At 36.7% G+C, this 22,529-nt stretch overlaps 2 protein-coding genes across 5 annotated transcripts; both read left to right on the top strand.

Annotated features, from left to right (window-relative positions):
- The first annotated feature begins 455 nt into the window (after positions 1-455).
- LOC135685025 (uncharacterized) lies at positions 456-9,677 on the top strand. Of its 4 annotated transcripts, XM_089110247.1 has the most exons (8): positions 2,905-3,028; positions 3,401-3,457; positions 3,627-3,674; positions 4,436-4,475; positions 4,614-4,669; positions 4,915-5,034; positions 7,875-7,923; positions 9,552-9,677. In XM_089110247.1, exons 1-7 carry the CDS (start codon positions 3,008-3,010, stop codon positions 7,902-7,904), a joined length of 372 nt encoding a protein of 123 aa, XP_088966373.1. In that variant the 5' UTR covers positions 2,905-3,007; the 3' UTR covers positions 7,905-7,923; positions 9,552-9,677. The 4 variants fall into 4 exon arrangements, with proteins under 4 accessions (XP_088966371.1, XP_088966373.1, XP_088966372.1 ...); XM_089110245.1 differs by lacking the exons at positions 7,875-7,923; positions 9,552-9,677 and adding an exon at positions 456-572 and having other exon boundaries at positions 2,929-3,028; positions 4,915-6,965; XM_089110246.1 differs by lacking the exon at positions 7,875-7,923 and having other exon boundaries at positions 9,552-9,667.
- An 8,002-nt stretch (positions 9,678-17,679) lies between these two features.
- On the top strand, positions 17,680-18,941 carry LOC148959647 (uncharacterized). Its single transcript, XM_089110210.1, has 2 exons — positions 17,680-17,900; positions 18,048-18,941. Exons 1-2 carry the CDS (start codon positions 17,680-17,682, stop codon positions 18,772-18,774), a joined length of 948 nt encoding a protein of 315 aa, XP_088966336.1. The 3' UTR covers positions 18,775-18,941.
- The last annotated feature ends 3,588 nt before the right edge of the window (positions 18,942-22,529 follow it).

Here is a 22,529-nt window from a genome sequence, read left to right as displayed (position 1 = left end):
TTACAAGTACAGTCTTACAAGTATCTGGGTGTATATATTTGTAACGATATGCGTTGGAATAAGACAGTTGATCTGGTAGTTGGGAAAGCAAACAGATCCCTTGGATTACTGCGGAGAAATTTTTCTACTTGTTCACGGCAAATAAGAGAAAAACTTTATTTTGCCCTTGTGCAATTTTGATGATGATGATGATGACAACAATAAAAAAATTTCGAAATTCCAAAATGCATCATCTTTGTTTATTTAAAATTATTTATTTAAAACTGTTTATTTATATAAAATATAATTTACTTCTGAAACAATTATTAAAGTATGAGAATAATTTCACAAGAACCCATTGCAAGTATGGATGTATTGGAAAGATTGAAACAGTTATTGATGGATTGTCTTTGGATACCATCTAGGCGTATTTTTTTCTCGCTGACTAGAGAATGGTTACTTACAAGTCTGCCAGGAGAGCCAAGGGGCCAGAACCAGATCGTAACACACAACCTTCGACATTTATTGTGGCAAAAGAATTGTTTCATTTTGCTGACTGAACCGTGCTGAAAGAGAGAGGGTCAGACTCTAAGGTACTGCTGATAAATTTTATATAGAGGTTATTTTTATGCTGCTGCTACTGGGCTGGGCCTGGCTACTCAGGTGGTAAATTACTGCAAAAAGTTTCTTCTGTTTGCAGACTGGCCCCTCTGGATGCTGCTAAAATACTTAATTTTACACCGCTACCTGACCATTTTCTTTCGGTTTTTGTGTAATGTGATTTAAATGTAGAATTCACAAAAATTACATTGTTCTGAATTTTACTAGAACTAAAATATTCATTCAATGATTCAATGGTTGCCTATCTTTGTAATATAATGTTTATGGATGCATTTTAGTTTGTTTTAATAGCTATTTAATTTGTAACAACATGTTATTTATTTGCAAGTTGAATTTCACTCTTGCTGTAATTTAATTTAAAGAACTAACTGTAAAAAAAGATAAGAGAGGTTTTAACAGTTAGAGGAGTCATTACTTTCTTACAATCTTGTTACTGATATTGTTACCAAGTAGAATAGGATTTGTTGTGACAGCCTTTGGTGACAGGTTTTGTGCTATGGTGGTCTGTTGTGTTCTATTTTGAAACACATTTGACTTGTTGCATCTTTGGAAATTTTATGTGGTTAATCATATGAGCTACATGGGCCCTTTTGTCATACACTGCACTTTTGTTTTGGAGATGCATCTCCTTTTTTGTTTTATTGATACTAAGCCAATGACGAACAAGGTTTATTGAGAATGCAAAACCAGAAGTCAAAATCTTGTGATATATTTATTTGAACAAGGTGGTACTAGGAACTGAAAATGCTGTCCAATAAAGTATGTTTTACATTAAGTTAGTACAAACAGTAAAAGCAGTTAGAATCTGTTTTTAATGCATGTCAAAATGCAGCAATTGGTATGATGTAATGTAGTATGACAGGAGTTGGAGTAATGGAGTAGCTAACTTTGGTTAACATTCCTGTGGAATGAAAGATTATGAAGCCAAAAAATTATATTCATTTTCTTTGGCGTAAGAAAGTGCCTCTGAAAGCTAAGCAAAGGGAAGGTTAGTATAAAGTGTCAGGCCTCAGAAGATTCAATTTAAATTTGATGGATCTACTGAATAGACAGTCATCCCAAAGAAATTCTTCTTCAATGTATTTCCAAATGATGAACAACAAATCTAAAACAGATATGCAGACTTTGACTTTGATGCAGAAATATTTCACTCTAAAGCAGTGCAATTATCATATGCCTAAAGATTTGATGCGTTTAAGATAGTTAGCATCCAGAAAGAAGTTGACTAGCCTTAGCAGTCTATTTTTGTTACTAAAAAGGGTTTTTACCCAATTTTTTGTCCAAGTTTCTATGGCTTGTATACTCTGCAAGTGCCTGCATTTCTAGTAATTTCATTGGTCAACTTTTATTAATAATTCTCTTCTATGATGAGTCTTGTGCCCTTAAATTTTTATGGATGTGCAGTGCAATTATCATATGCCTAAAGATTTGATACAATTATCATATGCCTTCTTTCTATAAAATTCCACATGTTAAACCATTAGAAAACCAAGCACAATTTGTGTTATTTTGCTAGTGTTGCTATGCTTATTGAGAAATTCTTTAATGTTGCATCATTGTTGTTTTTTGGGCAATATTATGAGGGGGCAAGCCTATTGTTTTGACAAGGTGACATCACAGTTGTCCATTCTTTTTAGAATAAAAGACCCCTGTCTTCCCAAAATGTTGGGGGACAACTGCCCCCCTTCATCCCCTCTGGGTGTCTGCCACTTGTTATTGTTTGTTTTTATTTCTCCTTTTAAAATTACAACAATTTTAATCATTGCATCCATCAAAGAAAGAAAACAATTTCTTGGGCGTTTTCGGGAAATGGGCATGGTCAGTCGGTTATTATGAGTTTTGAGAATGTCAAATTTTGCGTCAAGTTGGCGTTATACCTTGACATAGCGAGCATAGGACTGTCGTGCCTGCATCCTTCAACAGGCCTAAAAACTTTTGCAATAAGGCCATTCCTAACCACAACTGATTGAAACTTCAATGCATGGACTCTTTTGTGCCCATTGGCCTGACAGTGCCATCTACAAAACCTCAGCAATTTTCTAAGGCTGCCCCCTTTGCATGGATGGCATCTGCATGCAATTTAAGATTTGCTGGGGATAGGTAAGGTTGATCAATGTCCCTTAGAAGATGTGCGGAGTTGCTGTAAATTGTGTTTACAACAGTGTTCAACTCCTAAAGATTTCATAGAGAGTTCAACTTCTAAACTGAATGCATTCAGGAAAGCTGGTCGGTAATAAATATATAATTTGTAACATTTGTGGTTCAACGCAAAATTTTGGTCATATTTTTCATTTGCTCATTTTAGAAAGAATATCCCTTTTTTCACAGCTCTGCTCCCAAAACACGGGCACTTGAAATGGCCCCTTTTGGTAGTTTTGTCGAGAATATGCAGGTATGCTAGAATTGGATGAAGGGCTACTGCAAAGAGGTGTGTATGAAACATAGGATTCAGACGTAAGAAATGCCGAAAATAAAAAGGATTTCATGAAAAACTGGACTTAATTTTAAAAATGGAATAGTTTTGATAAATTAGCCTTTTTAATAATAAACAAGGACTTTTAACGTAATATTTTTTCATAGTTATAAAATTGTAAGTTAGATTTTTAACATTTCTTTTCTTTTAACCAAGACAGGCATTGAAATCAGCAAAATTTTTGTTGAAGCTTTTATCCTGTTGTAATATTCGTATTATTAGTGATTTACTATTTTCTTCTAATTGTTGTAAACATTATGTTGTCGATATTTATTTTGAGCAATTACACTTTAGAATATTTCAACTAGAAGTTTATTTATTTCATAGGAAAAGTCTCCAGACGACAAGTGTCCCCCATCACAAGGAAAGCAAAAAAAAGGAAAGGTGAAGCGGTTGCCCTTTCAGTAGCAGTATTGCTTAGCATCTTCTCCATCTAAACTGAATTCTTCATATTCCGTCCATACCAAGCTTATTTTGTACTTTCTAACTATACGGCATAAGATAAAAACATGAATAGAATAATCTTATGTGAACGTATACTCCTATTTGGCAGTTGCGAGGAGAGAGAGAAAACGGAAAAGCAGGGACAGACAGAAAACAGGTGAGAAGAGTTCTTGAAGTTGTTCTCAAATAAAGGGTATTGATGTCCGTCTACATGATCATTTATTTGTTGTAACATCATTATACATTTGATTAAAAATGTTTGCAAACAAATTATTGCGAACAAACTTGGCCATGCCCGAAATGTGTGAACAGTTTCAAAGTTGAATCTGCATGCCAATTCTTACAAACAAGTGTTTTATAGCAGTAACCAAGTTGAAGGCAGCTGCAGGATCACGATGGATTGCCTGCTATACATTGGTAACATGACAAATTCTTTGTGGTTTGCATTTGTACTTGCTCATCATCAATTTGTATTTAATCAAACTGCAAATTGCTTTCGAATAAACTCGGTAAAATGACCCACAAGTTGTACTTTCTATGTCTTTAAGCATAAGATTTTCAAGGTAAGGACCACTCTTTTCGAAATCCATTATTTTACACTTTTCCTCTTGGAATTTTCTTTGCCTGATACAGCTGAAAGTTATGGATGCACTTCTTGTACATGAAGGTAGTATCCGCTTATTAGCTTCAATGATTGAGGGTCAAAATTGATTCACTTTACATCGCTTCGTGTAAATGTTTAAGAGTGATGGACCTTTATACCTGAAATCCGATTGAATATTTATATTGTTATAAAACATCCTTGAAATTTATTCACTGTTCGTTGCATTGAAAAATAATCTAGCGCATAAACCTCTTTTATCCAATCCTCTCTATACAAATAGTTTTAGATGTTGATGAAGTTATTTCTCATCGAAGGAATACAGCGATTCTCCTTTGGACGAGTTATCTTGCGGAGGTAAGTACAGTTTCCAATTGTAGCTCCACAACGCGAAAAAGTAACATATCACTAGTTAATACTTTACCCTAACCGATATTCCTTTAAGCCAACAGTATACTTTTGGTCTTATCAACTTATTAAATTTTTAATTTAAAGAGGCAGAAAGAATAGATGCTGCATCTGGTCCATTGGCATCTGTGAATGAAAAAAAGGTATGGCCAACTTCATTTATATAACTAGAAATGTCTCATGTATATGTTCATTTAAAATGTTTGAATCCAGGTTGGTATAGAGAAGTTGGCTCGTTTATGTTTCAAACTAAGCAGGAAGCATTTTTGGGCATTTCCATAAATGACATTTTTACTATTCACATAGTAAATTTTTTTAGTTAAAGGCAGACTTTACGCAGCAAATTCTTCGACTTGAAGAAATGTTCCTTCTTTTTTGTGATATTTAGAGAAAGAAATGTGCTAAAGGCTGCATGAGGTTAAAAGAGATGCTGGAGGAGAAGGCATGGCTGCAGAAGGCAACTTTCCTTTCTAGGCGTCCAGTTGGCTTGGCAGATCTTAATGTAGGGGTAATTAAGAGGTTTATTGACCTTATTTATGAGTCATCCAATGATCAAATTATGGATTCTCTTCATCTTCCAGTGTCTAGCCTGAAATTTCTTGTAGGGAACCGTTGGCTTTCAAGTGATCTTTTGAACCATTTTATCATGTTACTGAATAGGTCTTCTGATGATTCTCATTGTATCTACTTTAAAGACATAATTTTGAGCGACGCCAAAGCTTTTACAAGATACTTGCTTAAAAAGCCATAAGAAGATAATTTGTTGCTTAAACGTTGGACAACAGCTTGAAAAACGTTTATTAGCAGAGAAAGGTACAACGGTAAAATGAACCCTACTGGATGTCATTTTACCGTCTGTGCCTGCTAGATAGAAAGTAGGGTTTTATATTACAGAGATTCTTGCGCTTGGGACATTCCAAAAGCCAAGACAGGCAAAATGCATTATCACTGCACAGAATGTTCTGCAACTATAGAAAGGAAATGTAGATTTCAAAGTCATTTAGAAAAACATTTTCGATCTTCAAAAAGAATTCATGCCATTAACAAAGATGATACTGGTTTGAAGAAACTATCATATAAAAAGGACAAACAGGTGTTAGAAGAGAAAACTGTTGTTTCCACAAGACAATAAAACATTGAGCGCATAGAATGTGATTATTGCAAAAGAAAGGTTACCAAAAAGAGTATTAATCGCCATTAAAGAAGGTGGCATAACCAAGAATACACACACACTGCAGTTTTCAGTGATAAACACGAAGGTTTCTACATGGTTAAAAATACATCACATGGGGGTGTGGGCTATCCTTTGCAGGACAAAAATTACTTAAAAGTGGGTTAATCAATTGTGAAAATGAAAGGTGTCAAGAAGAGATGGCTACTGCCTGGCAGTCGGGCATGAATGAAAGGAAATGCAGTCATTTGATGCTAGTTTATAATCCTTTCTATCCACAACCGTTTACATTGAATGAAGACAAACTAATTGAATTGGCCTCTAGTGGTAAGTATAGAGTTTTGTCTGAGGAAACAGTTAACACATGCACATGCAAAAAGAGTAACTAGAAATGCCAGGATACTTACCTTTTTCAGCTACTTAGAATCGATTGAGACATTCTTTGTTAAATGCGACACTTGTAGCATATTTTATAGGTATCAGGAATACAGTGATTGTATCCACAATTTTGATGATGTTCTTCTGATTGGGTTAGACTTTTGCAATCTTCTGCGTGAGTGTCTAAAGAATCACTAAGCGATAGGCAAAACATGTGTTGTGGCAGAGGCTGTATTGAAGACCAAGATCTATAGCAACCTCACTTTGAATTCCTATTTGCATTTTGAATGCTTTATCGAACATAGTTACAAGTTTAACTGCTTTTTACCCCCATATCTTGATCACTGATGTTAATCGTAAAATTGCATTTAGGTATACTCCTCCTGCTGAAAACGATTTGTATGAAGATGATGCCGATGAAGTTGATTCTCAAAAATTTTGGGATGACGTTGCAATGGAGATTATGTTCAAGAAAACTAGACTCTCTAAAAATGGGTCCGAATCTGTCATATTGGGCACCTCTTTTAGGTTAAAAGAGTAGGATAGGAAGATAATTTATAATTGCGAGCACCTTAAAGCTCATAGGGCTGATTAAAATGTTGAGGTGGACTGACTGAAATACAGGTCAAAAATATCTATAAATGGAGCACTTGTTGCTGCATTTGGCAACATAAATTTTGACAGTTTCTTTTCACCAAAAGTAGGCCGTGCTGCAAAGGCTACTGCGGAGAACTTTTAAATGGCGAATGAAGGAGCCTTACAGCTATCGTTTCCTTGGATTAATTCATCTGCAAAGCTAGAAAATCTGATCACCGGTAGTGCATACTATTTGGCCCTTTTTGACTGACTTCATGAGGGAAACAGCTTTAATGAAGTTGAGGCACTGCCAAGAATAGCTTGCATCAATGAGCTCTGTTGTCAAAATAATAGTCAAGTTGCAGAACAAATTCACGCCTTGTTCAACCTAAACAGATACTTTCTCAATAAAATGTCTCCATCTAATCATATATTTATGTTCCGTTCAATCATTGATTTGACAAAGGAAGCCCAAAAACAGGCAAGTTATTTCTGAAGTGGGAAGGAGAATGAGACCTGTTGCTAAATACGATAACTTTGGTCCTGCAATTCTTCCCCATTCAAGAGAAGAGGACCAAGTTGATGACGACCATAGCTCAGACAAATCCGTTGACAGCTCCTTCATAGGGACAGCATCGGTAGATCCAGTCCCATGCTTTGAGGAAGATTAATTTTCTAAGGAAAACCAACCATCAAAACCCGACTATGAAGAATTTGTCAACAGTTTGTACAGTCCAGCATTCGCCTGAATCATTCCTTATCTCAAAACAAAGTTTTGAAACCCAGCTAAAAAAATAGGTGTCCGCAAAATATCAATATCTGAAAATACAGAGGGGCCTATTGATGATCTTTTTCCCTTAGACATCAAGGAACCCCTTGATTCTGACAATGCTATTGTAATATCTGATTATGACCTTGACTGCTGTAATGTTATTGATAGTCATAATATGGTAATACATCCGACAGCTAATATTCTCTCGATTGATACCACCCCAAATATCAGTAACATTGAAAATCCAGAGGCGAATAGTGCAAAAGTTGAGGAGCGTAAAATTAATCTAAATGAAATCTAAATGAGTTTACCCTTGAGTTGCTCGGTAATTAATGCTGCAATGGATATCTTGCACTATCAGTTTCCTAGTCTAGAGGGATTGAACCTAATTTTTAATCCTAATAAAATGTGGGGCATCGCTCGGTCCAAACATTGTTCAATTTTCTTGCAGTTATCAACAAACAAGTATCACTTTCCTTGAAAAAGAAAAAAGGTATAAGGTATGACGATTCTTTCAAAGCTTGGGCTCTATCACATCTATTCATCACATCAGTGGTAAGGCTTATAGGTTTCTTGCAAAATTGCTGAATTTGCCATCCAAATCTAGTTTGACAGGCATGGTCTCTAGATTTGCACCAGATCTTAGGTTTTCTGAAAAGTCAATCTTTATTTTAAAACAACGAGTAAATGCCATTTATCAATACTCAATGATAAAAAGTTACAAACATTGTATGCCATGATTATAATTAATAATTGTAATAGCTTTCGAGTACACTGAAGAAAGTTATGTAGTTCATGTTGGATTCATATCAAACATGAGAGTTCTAGACCATGAGAAAAAGAGCCTAGGAAATATTTAATCGAGACCCATTAGTTGAGGAGATCCAAAATTGTATGACAAGAAAATTTTAACATTTGATCGTAAATAAATACAAAAACTTCTGAGAGTAACATCCTGAAAATGTGTCAAAGAGATAAGAGTTGGTTGCAGCAAACAGAAATATGTTGTTGTCAAGCTTTAAAGAACATTTCACAATAAAGAACTAAGCTTCTAGATTAGCCTGCAAAATATTGAAACAAGCCCCATGAGTCATCCGGGAAAGAATGAATGAAGTTTTATGGAAAATTTAAGAACACAAACTCGATTAGACCTGGGCTTGCAAATTGTTTTGAGCAACTTTCAATTAATGAAAGACTAGCTCCCCTACGAAGCCTGCTATGCGGGCTTGCGAGTGGCCCTATGTTAGGGTACATAGATTAGCCTCGGAAAAGACAGCGGAGTATTAACCTCAATTTGAAAAAATTAGCTTCGCACAGGTCACATGATAAAAACATTACTCGCACTGCTGTGACTATTGCTTGGAAGGGGGGAGCCTCTACCCCTGCGACTTTCAGGCGACCCCCTGACTGGATGATAACAATACAGTTGTTTTTCACACAATAACATTGTGTTATGTAAGCATCCTCTACAGGGGGTCACCTTCTTTCCTCGTGGTCACAATGGCAGCCAAACAAATTATTTTCCCTAGCATTTATTTTTACAAGTAACTTCACGTGGTCAGTCTCAGGTCAACTAATGGTACAGCAGCACAAAAATAATGACATAGCATATACAAGTATCATAGATCCTCTCTCTTCTTTATCACAAAACAATGTCTTTAATAGTCTGTGTTGATGTCCCCCTTATCTGTCGGGTGGTTTAGTATGTTTTTTTCTATTCTAAAATAGATTTATCTTTATCATTTAGTAGGAAAAAATGGGAGTAGTGTTTTCAATAGATATAATTAGAATTTCTCATACGATTGTCTATAAAATGGGGGTTTATCTACACATAACTAATAATTGACACCTGCAACAGAAGTACGCTACTTTGAAATAAGACAAAAATTTAATAATGAAGTTTGTGAAAGTTACACATCATGGTCACACTAAGGTATGTTTACAGATAAATGTATAAATAAATTCTTGCTTACAAATATTTTGTAAAACACATTTTATTTGGTAAAGATTTCGCTTGTCAAAAATGAGTTTATTTTATGCACATATGATGAAGTCTAGAATGTGGTTACAAATAAATGTAGTCTACTGTATAACATGCCAAACTCATTTTCGCTCTGATTTTTCAAAGGATAATTTGGAAAAGAGAAGAAGGGGCTGCTCCATTTAAATCAAGGGTAGCCCGTCGATTCGAGATCAACAAGGATATGGAGTTCCTTTTCACTGATGATCAAAACCGCAAAATTGATTGCATCAGGTAACTTACGTTACGTTGTCTCTTCCGTTATATTCTGTTTTGCATTTGATAATTTTCTCCAACTATAAGCATTTCTCAACAAAAAATTAGTTATAGTTTTTATTAATCAATTATTCTTCTTTTTAGAGCACATAGGACCACACTGCAGGTCCGAGTCATGGGGAAACAGCGGGAGAAAGCCAGGGAGAATAAAAATAAACACGGGCAAGGTGACTAAAGGCCGGTTTACACCATCATATTCAGGTCATATTTGCATCACATATTTTATGTGATCACAGAATGTGATCGTGTAAACGACCTTACAAGTTGCTTGAAGCTGTACAAAGCAGCAAGAATTAATCCTTTTTAATTGCCTGTTAATTTGATGTCACAGATTTTTCATTTGACTAACGATCAAATGGAAAGTCTGTGATGCAATTTTTTCAAAGGCACCGACAAGTCTTTGCTGTCCTGGGTAGATCATATATTACTTTAAGCACAATCTCGCCATTGGCAAATCCTGTTAAAGAGTGTCTAACTTATCATCTTACTGTGAAAAAGTAGTTTAAGCCATTGGAGATCGGATGGAAGTATATCCAAAACATTATTAACACTACCAGAAATATTTATTAGTATGGTACCAACCATACTATAATAGAAAAGTATGTCAGCAATTAAGTCAAATTTCCTAATAAGCCAAGTTTCAATTCATTTGAATGAAACATACAGAAAATGTTAGTCACCACCATCCTGGGCATCACCCCATGTCATTAAATGGGTTCTTTTGATTGCAGACCACTCATAGCGACACCTAACGATATAGATTGAGTTGCAAGTATACTTAAGTGCTTTTACATTATGATGGCTCAAGCTCAGGTTCTACAACTGCCAACAATGCAAGAATTTGAGTCCTTCATCTTGATGGAAATTTGATGTCAATTGAAAGACAACGAGGAGGCTACAATTGCATTGTGCAGGCAACCTAGGCTGCTTTTGACAGAACAAGAGTGCGATGTATGCCAGGTACCTTGTAGAAAAGGTCTATACAGACGCAGCATTGATGGTATCATTTGGAGATGTCCAAATTGTAGAAAAACGATAAACATCCGAAAAGGCAGCTTTTTTGAGAGCTTGCATTTGAAGCTGTGGCAGGTTGACATACCTGTGGGCTACAAGTGCAGGCTGCTCGAGGGGGCTTTCTGTCTTGCAGATGACAATGGGGGCTTAAAATAAAGTGGAGGGCACACAATTGTTGACTAGAATCAGTTTTGTCGAGACGTGGCTGTTCAGCCTTTTGTGAACCACCCAGAGGGTCTAAGGGGAAATGAACACATTGTTTGTGCGACGAAATTACGAGCATGGCCACCTACATGGATACTGGGCGTGTATGAGGAAGATACAAAGAAAGGGTTCCTGTTACCGGTCCCTGCAAGGGACCAAGCTACATTACTGCCGATCATCCAGCAGTGGCTGGAACCGAACACAACGATATGGACCGATATGTCTGCAGAATATCCGAACCTGCCACAGCTTGGGTTTGCCCTCGGCACAGTTAACCACACCTTGAATTTCGTAGCAAGTAACAGGGGCAACAATGAACAGAGTGGAGGAAATGTGGCAGAGGGCCAAAGCGAAGTTCAAGGCAATGTACGGTTCAACAAACCGAGAAATGGTGGAAGATTACCTTTCTGAATTCATATGGAGCCATCAATTTAGCGACAACCAATTTCTTAATTTATTTCCTTAGTAATTATTAGTTCTTTAAACTTATTAATTTATTCTTTTTAATTTAATCTAATTTAATCTATTTTAATTTATTTAATTTTAATTTATTCTCGCAAGGAGATTCCTTAAAAAGGAGAGGCTCTTCAAACGAGCAAAAAGGTCTGGCAACTACCTTGATCCTGTTAAATTTAAAGCTCATAAGTGAAACATATTATAAAGAAAACTCATGGTGATTACAGTCTTACAAGTATCTGGGTGTATATATTTGTAACCATATGCATTGGAATAAGACAGTTGATCTGGTAGTTGGGAAAGCAAACAGATCCCTTGGATTACTGCGGAGAAATTTTTCGACTTGCTCACGGCAAATAAAAGAAAAACTTTATTTTGCGCTTGTGCAATTCTGATGATGATGATGATGACAATAATAAAAAATTTCCAAAATGCATCATCTTTGTTTATTTAAAACTATTTATTTAAAACTGTTTATTTATATAAAATATAATTTACTTCTGAAACAATTATTAAAGTATGAGAATAATTTCACAAGAACCCATTGCAAGTATGCGTGTATTGGAAAGATTGAAACAGTTATTGATCAATTGTGCTTTGGATACAATCGAAGCGTATTTTTTTCTCCCTGACTAGAGAATGGTTACTTACAAGTCTGCCAGGAGAGCCTAGGGGCCAGAACCAGATCGTAACACACAACCTTCGACATTTATTGTGGCAAAAGAATTGTTTCATTTTGCTAACTGAACCGTGCTGAAAGAGAGAGGGTCAGACTTTAAGGTACTGCTGATAAATTTTGTGCTGACAATAGGGGTTCTTTTTGTGCTGCTGTTACTGGGCGTAGCGACTCAGGTGTGGTAAAAAGACCATTTTCTTTCTGTTTTTGTGTAATGTGATTTAAATGTAGAATTCACAAAAGTTACATTGTTCTGAATTTTACTAGAACTAAAATATTCATTCAATGATTCAATGGTTGCCTATCTTTGTAATATAATGTTTATGGATGCATTTTAGTTTGTTTGAATAGCTATTTAATTTGTTTTAGATAACATATTATTTATTTGCAAGTTGAATTTCACTTTTGCTGTAATTTAATTTAAAGAACTAACTGTAAAAGAGATAAGAGAGGTTTTAACAGTTAGAGGAGTCATTACTTTCTTACAATCTTGTTACTGATATTGTTACCAAGTAGAATAGGATTTGTTGTGACAGCCTTTGGTGAAAGGTTTTGTGTTATGGTGGTCTATTGTGTTCTATTTTGAAACACATTTGACTTGTTGCATCTTTGGAAATTTTATGTGGTTAATCATATGAGCTACATGGGCTCTTTTGTCATACACTGCACTTTTGTTTTGGAGATGCATCTCCTTTTTTGTTTTATTGATACTAAGCCAAAGACGAACAAGGTTTATTGAGAATGCAAAACCAGAAGTCAAAATCTTGAGATATATTTATTTGAACAAGATGGTACTAGGAACTGAAAATGCTGTCCAAAAAAGTATGTTTTACATTAAGTTAGTACAGACAGTAAAAGCAGATAGAATCTGTTTTTAATGCATGTCAAAATGCAGTAATTGGTATGATGTAATGTAGTATGACAGGAGTTGAAGTAATGGAGTAGCTAACTTTGGTTAACATTCCTGTGGAATGAAAGATTATGAAGCCAAAAAATTATATTCATTTTCTTTGGCGTAAGAAAGTGCCTCTGAAAGCTAAGCAAAGGGAAGTTTAGTATAAAGTGTCAGGCCTCAGAAGATTCAAATTTAAATTTGATGGATCTACTGAATAGACAGTCATCCCAAAGAAATTCTTCTTCCGTGTATTTCCAAATGATGAACAACAAATCTAAAACAGATATGCAGACTTTGACTTTGATGCAGAAATATTTTACTCTAAAGCAGTGCAATTATCATATGCCTAAAGATTTGATGCGTTTAAGATAGTTAGCATCCAGAAAGAAGTTGACTAGCCTCAGCAGTCTATTTTTGTTACTAAAAAGGGTTTTTTCCCAATTCTTTATTTACCCAATTGGTCAACTTTTATTAATAATTCTCTTCTATGATGAGTCTTGTGCCCTTAAATTTTTATCAATAATTTGGATGTGCAGTGCAATTATCATATGCCTAAAGATTTGATGCAATCATCATATGCCTTCTTTCTATAAAATTCCACATGTTAAACCATTAGAAAACCAAGCACCATTTGCCACACACATTTTGTCTTGATCTTTGTGTTATTTTGCTAGTGTTGCTATGCTTATTGAGAAATTCTTTAATGTTGCATCATTGTTGTTTTTTGGGCAATATTATGAGGGGGCAAGCCTATTGTTTTGACAAGGTGACATCACATTTGTCCATTCTTTTTAGAATAAAAGACCCCTGTCTTCCCAAAATGTTGGGGGACAACTGCCCCCCTTCATCCTCTCTGGGTGTCTGCCACTTGTTATTGTTTGTTTTTATTTCTCCTTTTAAAATTACAATAATTTTAATCATTGCATCCATCAAAGAAAGAAAACAATTTCTTGGACATTTCCGGGAAATGGGCATGGTCAGTCGGTTATACAGTCTGTCGGTTATACGCATGGTCATGGGCATGGTCAGTCGGTTATACGGTCAGACGGACACCATCAGGACCAAAATGTTGCGTCCGCAATAACGAGAGTTCGTAATAGCGGGATGAGAAAAAAATCACTAATTTATTGGTTGAAAAATTATTAAGTTTTTTTAATCAATAGCAAATCGTGTAATTTTGTTAACAGAGATTTGTAGTGCTGGAGTTTATAAATTTTGTATCATTTTGTAGTTTGTAGTTTTATTGTTGTAAAAAGTACTCTTCAAGTGTCGTCTGGTGTGATTGCTTTTTCAGTGCATGTGCTGCAACTTTACTACTGAGGCATGCGAATTCACTTTCATTATCATCATTATCATCATCATCATCATCATTATCATCTGATATAACCACTTCCACTTGCCCATTTATCACTAAACAATCTAGCAGTTCCTTTTCATTATCCATGCAGTAGCATATAGGCAGCTCGGTATCTGATAGCAGGTATGTAAATGGAGTGATGGTGGTTTCGGGTGAAACTTCTTTAATTAGATTTTCGAGATCTTCATCGAGGTCACTGAAGGGATCTGCCTCCTCGTCTTCTATCAGTGTATTGCTGGAAATTCCCCCAGAATTGAAACACTTACTGATGGTTGTCACCTTAACATTTTGCCATGCTTCTCCCACCCAATTCATTGCCTGTAATACGTTGAGTGATTTGCTGATCTCTGAGGCATTCCTTTCACTTGAGGTCATTGCGATGATGAAGCGTAGCAAAAGCTTTCTATAATGAACTTTGAAGTTTGAATAATGCCGAGATCAAGAGGTTGCAACTCAGATGTGCAATTTACAGGAAAAAACACGAGCTTGACGTTCGAGTAGCGTCCCTTCAAATCATACGGATGGCAACCAGCTGAGTCGAGAAACAACAAAATTGATCTTTTTTTCGCTTTACATTCCCTGTTAAATTGACTCAAGATCTTATGCAGAATGTCGGAGGTCATCCATGCATTTTTTTGGCTGTAATATTGACAAGGAAGGTCCTCTCTGTGGACATTTTTCAAGCACCTTGGATTGGCATACTTTCCGATAACTTGGTTTCTTCTTTTCTCCAGTTGCAGAGGTCATCAGGGCAACAGTCAGACGTTCTTTGGATTTCTTACCACCTTTACATTTCTTTGATTTGGCAAAAAGGCATTTGTCTGGAAGAGCACGATAGATGAGGCCAGTCTCATCTAAGTTCCAAATGTCTTGCATTTCATAACCAGAAATGATTGAGCCAAGCCGCTCTTTCCAAGACTTCACTGTATCTACTGCAACATCAGCAGATTATCCGCAAACTTTGTGTTGTGAAAGATTGTGTCGTTCTTTGAATCTTGTCAACCAACCACTTGAGGCTTTGAAATCAATGTAACCTAGCTTTTCGGCAACTTGAGATGCAAATTCCTGGATCATTGGACCATCAACTGGAATTAGTTGATCATTCTTGTTTTTATACCACTCCCAGACAGCATCGTTTAAATCTGAAAACTGAGAAGTACGGTTTCGTTTCTTTCCTTGAGGAAGTCCTTTTTCATATTGTTCTCTTACTGATACCTTGTTTTTGATGATGTTACTTATTTGCGTCTTTCCACACATGTATTTCTCGGCTAATTTTCTTATTCCTAAAGAACCATTAGTACTTCAACGAGAACCAGAAAATGGTAGAGACAGAAATGCTGTGGCAATTATTGAAGAAAATGGGCGAATTGTTGGGCACATCCCCTTTGGATTATCTCAAATTGTTTCTTCTTTTTTGAAAGGAGAATGCAACAGTGGGGTTGCAGTTATTTGTGGCAAGCGAGTCAACAGAGGGGCTGGATTGGGACTCGAGATTCCAGTTATGTTTAAATTTTATGGGAAAGCAGATTTCTTAAAGAGACTCGATATCCTGGTCAAGAGCAGTGAGACTGCAAAAAAGGCGTTACGTTTAGAATCAGAAGGGATATCAAGCAAGGAGTCATTGAAACGACCACCTGGAAAACGCAAATCTGTTGCTAAAAATCAACACAAGGCTAAAATTCCGCGGAAAAAGATTGTACAATGGATGCTTAAGATCGACACTTAATTAACAATATTCTTAATTAACACTTAATCTGACAGTTATGTTCAGCATATGTCCGTTCTATCCAGAGTTAAATATTTCAAATGTTCAAATGGGACCACATGTAGTGTCCGCATTTCCGTAATAGCGAGAGTCCGTTATAGTGAGAATTATGTTCAGTCATTTCTTTGTATTTCAGTCGGGGATTTTTTTTGTGTCCGTAAAAGGGGGGTGTCTGTTATATTGGGGTGTCCGTAAGGTGAGAGTTGACTGTAATGAGTTTTGAGAATGTCAAATTTTTGTCTGGACCAGCCCCTGATAGGCAGGATCACCATATATACAAAGGGGCTGTCCTTCTTCAGTGAAAAAGTGCTGTTCAAGTTGGCCTTATACCTTGACATAGTGAGCATACGACTGTCGTGCCTGCATCCTTCAACGGGCCCAAAAAGTTTGCAATAAGGCCATTCCTAACCACAACTGATTGAAACTTCAATGCATGGACTCTTTTGTGCCCATTGACCTGACAGTGCCATCTACAAAACCTCAGCAATTTTCTAAGGCTGCCCCTTTTGCATGGATGGCATCTGCATGCAATTTAAGATTTGCTGGGGATAGGTAAGATTGATCAATGTCCCTTAGAAGATGTGCGGAGTTGCTGTAAATTGTGTTTACAACAGTGTTCAACTCCTAAAGATTTCATAGAGAGTTCAACTTCTAAACTGAATGCATTCAGGAAAGCTGGTCGGTAATATATATATAATTTGTAACATTTGTGGTTCAACGCAAAATTTTGGTGATATTTTCCATTTGCTCATTTTAGAAAGAATATCCCTTTTTTCACAGCTCTGCTCCCAAAACACGGGCACTTGAAATGGCCCCCTTTGGTAGTTTTGTCGAGAATATGCAGGTATGCTAGAATTGGATGAAGGGCTACTGCAAAGAGGTGTGTATGAAACATAGGATTCAGACGTAAGAAATGCCGAAAATAAAAGGAATTTAAAGAAAAACTCAACTTAATTTTAAAAATGGAAATGTTCTGATAAATTAGCCTTTTTAATAATAAACAAGGACTTTCAACGTAATATTTTTTCATAGTTATAAAATTGTAAGTTAGATTTTTAACATTTCTTTTCTTTTAAGAAAGACAGGCATTGAAATCAGCAAAATTTTGGTTGAAGCTTTTATCCTGTTGAAATATTCGTATTATTAGTGATTTACTATTTTCTTCTAATTGTTGTAAACATTGTGTGGTCGATATTTATTTTAAGCAATTAGGCCCAGGTTAAACGTCGTGCTTCTCATGCGCCGAACCTAATTGCTGAATTAAGTACATGAGAAGCTTGACGTTTAACTTAATTAAGTTCGACAGAATCGATTAAGTTCGACAGAATGTCTTTGGCTCGACTTGTTCTGCCGTGCCGCACGGCAGTAGCACGACACCAAGTTAAACGTCGTGCTTCTCATGTGCCAAACCTAACGCATAAATTATTTTTGATTATTTTGAACGTTAAAACGAGGTTAGGCATGCGCAGATGAGATAGGAAAAATGCGCCAACGACAAACTTACGCCATTCCGACGAGTCATCGTTCACTTCACTTTCACTCGTGTTCTTGAAAATTTAGAAGTTTATTCAATTCATATTCAGTATAACGATCATGGCATCAAATTCACGAAACATAGACAATTGCGAATCATGTATGAAGCAGACTAAATATATCTGCATAACTTGCGGGGTACCAGTCTGTACAGTTTGTTGTTTGGAGGAGTTAGATGAAGAAACCCAAGGCTGGATTCCATGCCGGAGTGTAGGCTACTGTTCTGTTTGTAAGGTGCAACAGTTTGAGTCATCAAAAGTTGAATTGATATCACCATCAAGGTATGTATTTCATATTCAAGCCTTTTCTGAATAAATATTAGTTTAGTGGGTTCCTGGTTCTTATTCTTGAATAGGCCAAATTACAAGCTTATCATTAAAAATTACTACTACTTTGCTTGCCTACCACTTTTATTTTTCTGCTTTTAGTCCTAACAGTAACAAAGAAGATGAGGAAGCAGATTTTGAAAGTGGGAATGAGAGTAATGCTGATGGGCCACCATTAAAAAAAAGAAAGAAAGAAAAGAAATCTGGCAGAAAGACAAGTTGGCCTGACACTTTACTTGCTGACTTTATTGATATCATTGTATCCAATGAATATTTCAAGAAAAAACTAATTTTCCAGAATGTCAAAAATCAAAAAAATGGTGAAATATATGAGAACATTTTAAAAGAACTTAAAAAGCGTGTTCATGCTAGAAATGAGAATTGCAACTACACTGTAATCCAGCTCCGTAATAAATTTAAGAAGGTAGTTGGGGAGTGCAAGAAAGCAGCACTTGTAATGAAAACTGCAAGTGGAATAAAGAGATTCCAAGAAGAAAAGAATTACGGAGTTTGGTTCAATCAGCTGCTAGAGCTGGTGAAAACAAGAGAAAGCTGCCAGCCGGAACAAGCCATCGAACCAAGTGAGCGATCTTTTGATTCCACAAGTGAGTGTGTTGCTCCAGCTGAATCAACACCAGAATTTTTCATCCCAGTCATGAAGGGCACCAAAAAGAGTCCCCCCAAGGAACAGCAATTCAAGGAGATGCTGGGCCTTATGAAAAACATTGCTGAAAAAGACCCAATGAGTGATTTTTTGAAATTCATGAGGGAACAAGAGGAAAGAGAAAGGAAACACGAACTTGCAGTGATTTCTTTGATCATGAACTAACAAACGATGCCACCACAGCAGCAGCAATTTCTGAATTACAGCAACATGAATCCAGTCACCCAGCAACATCCTTATGATCATAATACCATGAATCACATGGCTGGCAGCAGTTCTGCTTATAACAGCTTCATGCAAGAACTGAATACACGCTTTTTTTTATAAGGAACCTAGCTCGGGCCTAGTTCTTTAAATTCCTTATTTTGAGACCTGTTTTGACCACTTTGTAGTTCTAAAAGTTCCTTAATAGTTCCTTAATTTTAAGTTGGCATTTAGTGGACAATAATTAGTACAGACGCAAGAAAAACAATCAAATTCAGCGTTTTGCTATAAACTTAAGAAAAGATAACAAGTTAAAACACAAAGAAGCTTCATATAATATAAAATTAATAATAATAGTCATTAAAGAAGTTGCATATCCACTCCATTGATGTCGTCTGACACAATGTAGTCTTCAGTACCGTCTTCGAAAAGAACTCTAAACTCTCCCAGCTTGGTGTTGAACCACTTCACTTGTCCAGTGTGCCATTCGTCGTAGAATGCGCGTATTTTTTTATTAATCAACTCATGTTCGTAGACACGATCTTTTACATGGTCTACTCTTTCATGCTCAAGCTCGTCAGGCTCAAGTTCTTCATCCCCTTCATCTTCTTCATCACTTACATCTTCCTCACAGGCTGCTGAGGCCTCTGGTATTTGTACAGACAGTGGATTTTCGGGGCCAGTCACAGGCAATGGTGGTGGTATTGAGTACCCAATCAGACCTTCAGGCTGAATTTTCTTGTCCTACGACCCATCAGCCGTTATTAAGCAGCCTGTCTTTTCAAAGCATCTGTACCGTGATGAGGCATAGCTCTCACTGGAAAGCCTATTGTATGCCTCACCAACCCAGTGTGTAATTAGAATTCTTCGCTTCTTGACATCCAGTTTTTCAACACTGTTCCCAAGCCAAAGATCTATATTTTCGTCACTTTGCAGCCACTCATCTTGGAGGGTTCGAACCAAAGACTTCAGCATGTTTCCAAAGCCACAATCTACAGGTTGCCAGATGTCTGTCGCACCGGCCAAACCGAACCAAACAACACCATTTAATTTTCTGACCTCACTCAGAAACAGATCATTAGTTTGCGCACTTAAGTTGTCGCAGAAAAAAACGAATTCTTCATTTTCACCTGTTTCGGAAGAATTTTGGACAGCTGGTTTCAGAGTTCTCTTCACCCAGTCGATGCTGAAATTGATGTCTGCCCAGGCGTTTGTCTGCCAGTAAACATCCACGTCTTTGTGGTATGCCTGTATTTCATCCTGGCTGATTCTTTTCCCTGTTCCACGGAAAATAATTGCAATTTTGACTGGCAGTCCTTCGGCTGCAAAGCAGATTTGTAACGTGCACTGCCGCTTATCAAGCCCCAGTCCCGGTGTGCTGAAAAAGAATTAAAGATAGCAATTTTAGAAGGAGTGGACAAATGAGCAGCCCCCCAATTTTTATAATATTTCCAAATTAATTTTTTAAAAGGCCCGGTCTGGAAAGAGTTTAAACAAAAAGCAGAAAGCGGTTTACCTGACCCAGGTTCGATGGTTTCTTTGTTCTCCGCGCGGAAAGTGTTTTTCGTATGTTGTTTTACAATCGACCGCAAACGGCATAGGAACTTGGTCAACGTTGAAGCGTTTAGATGGTCGGAATCTCCCCCATTTGCTGTCATAGGAAGGCTTTGCGTTTCCTGTCTTGATCAAGCCTTCGCGCAAAGTTGTGTGCCAACCAATCATGCCTGGCAAGAAGCTCGTTTTCTCAGCCCTTTTCTTACGCTGAATTCTCCTCAACTTGATTTTGTACTTCCTGATAAAGTTGAAGACTGCAGATTTCGGGATAGCTTTAATATCTGATTGGGCACTTTGGTCGAATTCGGGGTTAATCTTCCTAGCATTTGCGTACAGCCATGCAAAAGATATTCGCATCCCCTTTGATCTTGCTTGTAGGAACTTTTCGTGAAGCATCACGAAGACTTGCTTATGCCTTGTGCTGGGTCTGATCTTTTTCATCATTTTCCTGTGGCTATCGGCGGCTGCATCAGTAATTTTCTTCTCATTTTTAACCCAGGTCGATAGCATCGATTTAGAGATGTTGTATTTGAATGCAACGTCATTCTTTTGGTTTTTCTTTGCTTCCTCGATAACTTTTAGCTTAAATTCGGTGTCATAAGATAGTCTGTTCTTCTTCTCTCGATGGTGCTGACTGCTTTCTCCTGCTTCTGACGCTCTAGCACTTTTCTCTATCTCTTGACATTCCTCTACAGTTTCTTCGATGTTCTCATCCACATCAATAGCAGTTGGTTCTTTTTGTGGCTCAACAGCCTCGGTGCTACTTTCCAAGATCAATGGAATTTCATCGATTTTTTTAGTTGGTTGTTCTTTTTCTCTCTCACTGTCTTTTTTCGAAGTGCACCAAGACACGTGCATCGTAAGGCCAGACTTACTTTTGAAATGCTTGTTGCATGTGTCACAACGATACAAACTTACATCATCATCCTCAACAAACGAACGACCAGGGACTTCTTGTAACTCATTTCGATGAGGTATCTTTTTAGAAAAACCGAACTTGAACAACGTTGACTGCTTTTTCTTATCTCCCATATTGCAACTACTGTAATACTCAGCCACACACACAGAATAAGAATTCTATTTTGTTGTGACTAACCTATTTGACTAAAACTAAAACACCTAAAGTGTGAATTCACAACAAAGCACAGCTGCATGTGAGGTGAGTTAAAACGGAAATTTCTCATGTTGATTCTTGGCCCCATGAGCATGGCCGGTTTTACTGAAAATCAATGGAACCGGCTTCCTAATTGTAAATTGTGCGGAAATATAAATATATTCAAAATTAAAAAGTTCCTTAGGGATTTGGCCTTTAGTAGTAAAAGTTCCTTAAGTTTTTTGACCTTCTACATGTAGGTTCCTTATAAACGGTTCCTTATAAAAAAAAAGCGTGTAGTGTCAATGAGACATCTGAGAAAACTTTCACGAAATTGTGATGTTGAGTTATGAAAACTTTATTATCTAACAAAATACTCTTAAAAGTTAATATCTTAAAGGTTAATATCTTAAAAGTCAAATTGGAACCATAACTGTTAACAAAGAATAATGAAAAGTCACTGTGTTCAACTCTGTGTTTTCATCTATGATCATTGCTTAGAAGTCTCAGCTAATTCTTTTGCCAATTTGGACTCAAGAGTCTTCCTTATTTGAACTGCCTTGTTATCACGTGCATCAAAAATCTTTCTGCTGGTACTCATGAGAATAATCACGGATTGTTGCTCTGTCTCTTCTTTGACTGCTTTGTGGGTCAATTGATACATCAAGCTTTGAAGGCAGAGTGTCTCCACAATCAAGGCAAATATTATGTAAAACTAAACAGGCTAAGGTAGCAACTTTGATTTCGTAGACATTGCCCTCAGACTTTCGCAACAAGAACCGCCATCTTCCTTTAAGCTGGCCAAATGCTCCCTCAATGACCATATGGGCACGACTCAGTCTGTAGTTGAAATAGCGTTGTTCTTTTGTCAAAACAGCATTGGTGTAAGGTTTCATTAAAAATGATTCAAAGGGGAAGGCAGAATCTCCAAGAATAAGAGGGGGGATTTTAACAGCATCTATTTGTTGGCAGATCTCTGGAATCATTTTTCCATCTTTTATCTTCTTCCACAAAGAGGTTGATTGCAAAATGATTGAGTCATGGGAATTCCCAGGGAAGCCACAACTTC

Source organism: Rhopilema esculentum, chromosome 9 (genome assembly GCF_057945365.1).
Source record: "Rhopilema esculentum isolate cy_ngs chromosome 9, ASM5794536v1, whole genome shotgun sequence".
NCBI classification, from domain to species: domain Eukaryota; kingdom Metazoa; phylum Cnidaria; class Scyphozoa; order Rhizostomeae; family Rhizostomatidae; genus Rhopilema; species Rhopilema esculentum.
Note: the sequence above shows the minus strand (reverse complement) of the source record. Positions and strands in the feature narration are given on the sequence as shown.

What these genes read in the sequence shown, in the direction of transcription:
- LOC135685025 (XM_089110245.1), top strand. Translation starts at nt 3,008, where the DNA reads ATGAAGGGCTACTGCAAAGAG. An exon ending in CAGGGACAGACAGAAAACAG is followed by an intron (nt 3,675 to 4,435) that starts GTGAGAAGAGTT and finishes TTCTCATCGAAG; the next exon opens with GAATACAGCGATTCTCCTTT. An exon ending in GGACGAGTTATCTTGCGGAG is followed by an intron (nt 4,476 to 4,613) that starts GTAAGTACAGTT and finishes TTTAATTTAAAG; the next exon opens with AGGCAGAAAGAATAGATGCT.
- LOC148959647 (XM_089110210.1), top strand. Translation starts at nt 17,680, where the DNA reads ATGGCATCAAATTCACGAAACATAGACAATTGCGAATCATGTATGAAG. An exon ending in GAATTGATATCACCATCAAG is followed by an intron (nt 17,901 to 18,047) that starts GTATGTATTTCA and finishes TTCTGCTTTTAG; the next exon opens with TCCTAACAGTAACAAAGAAG.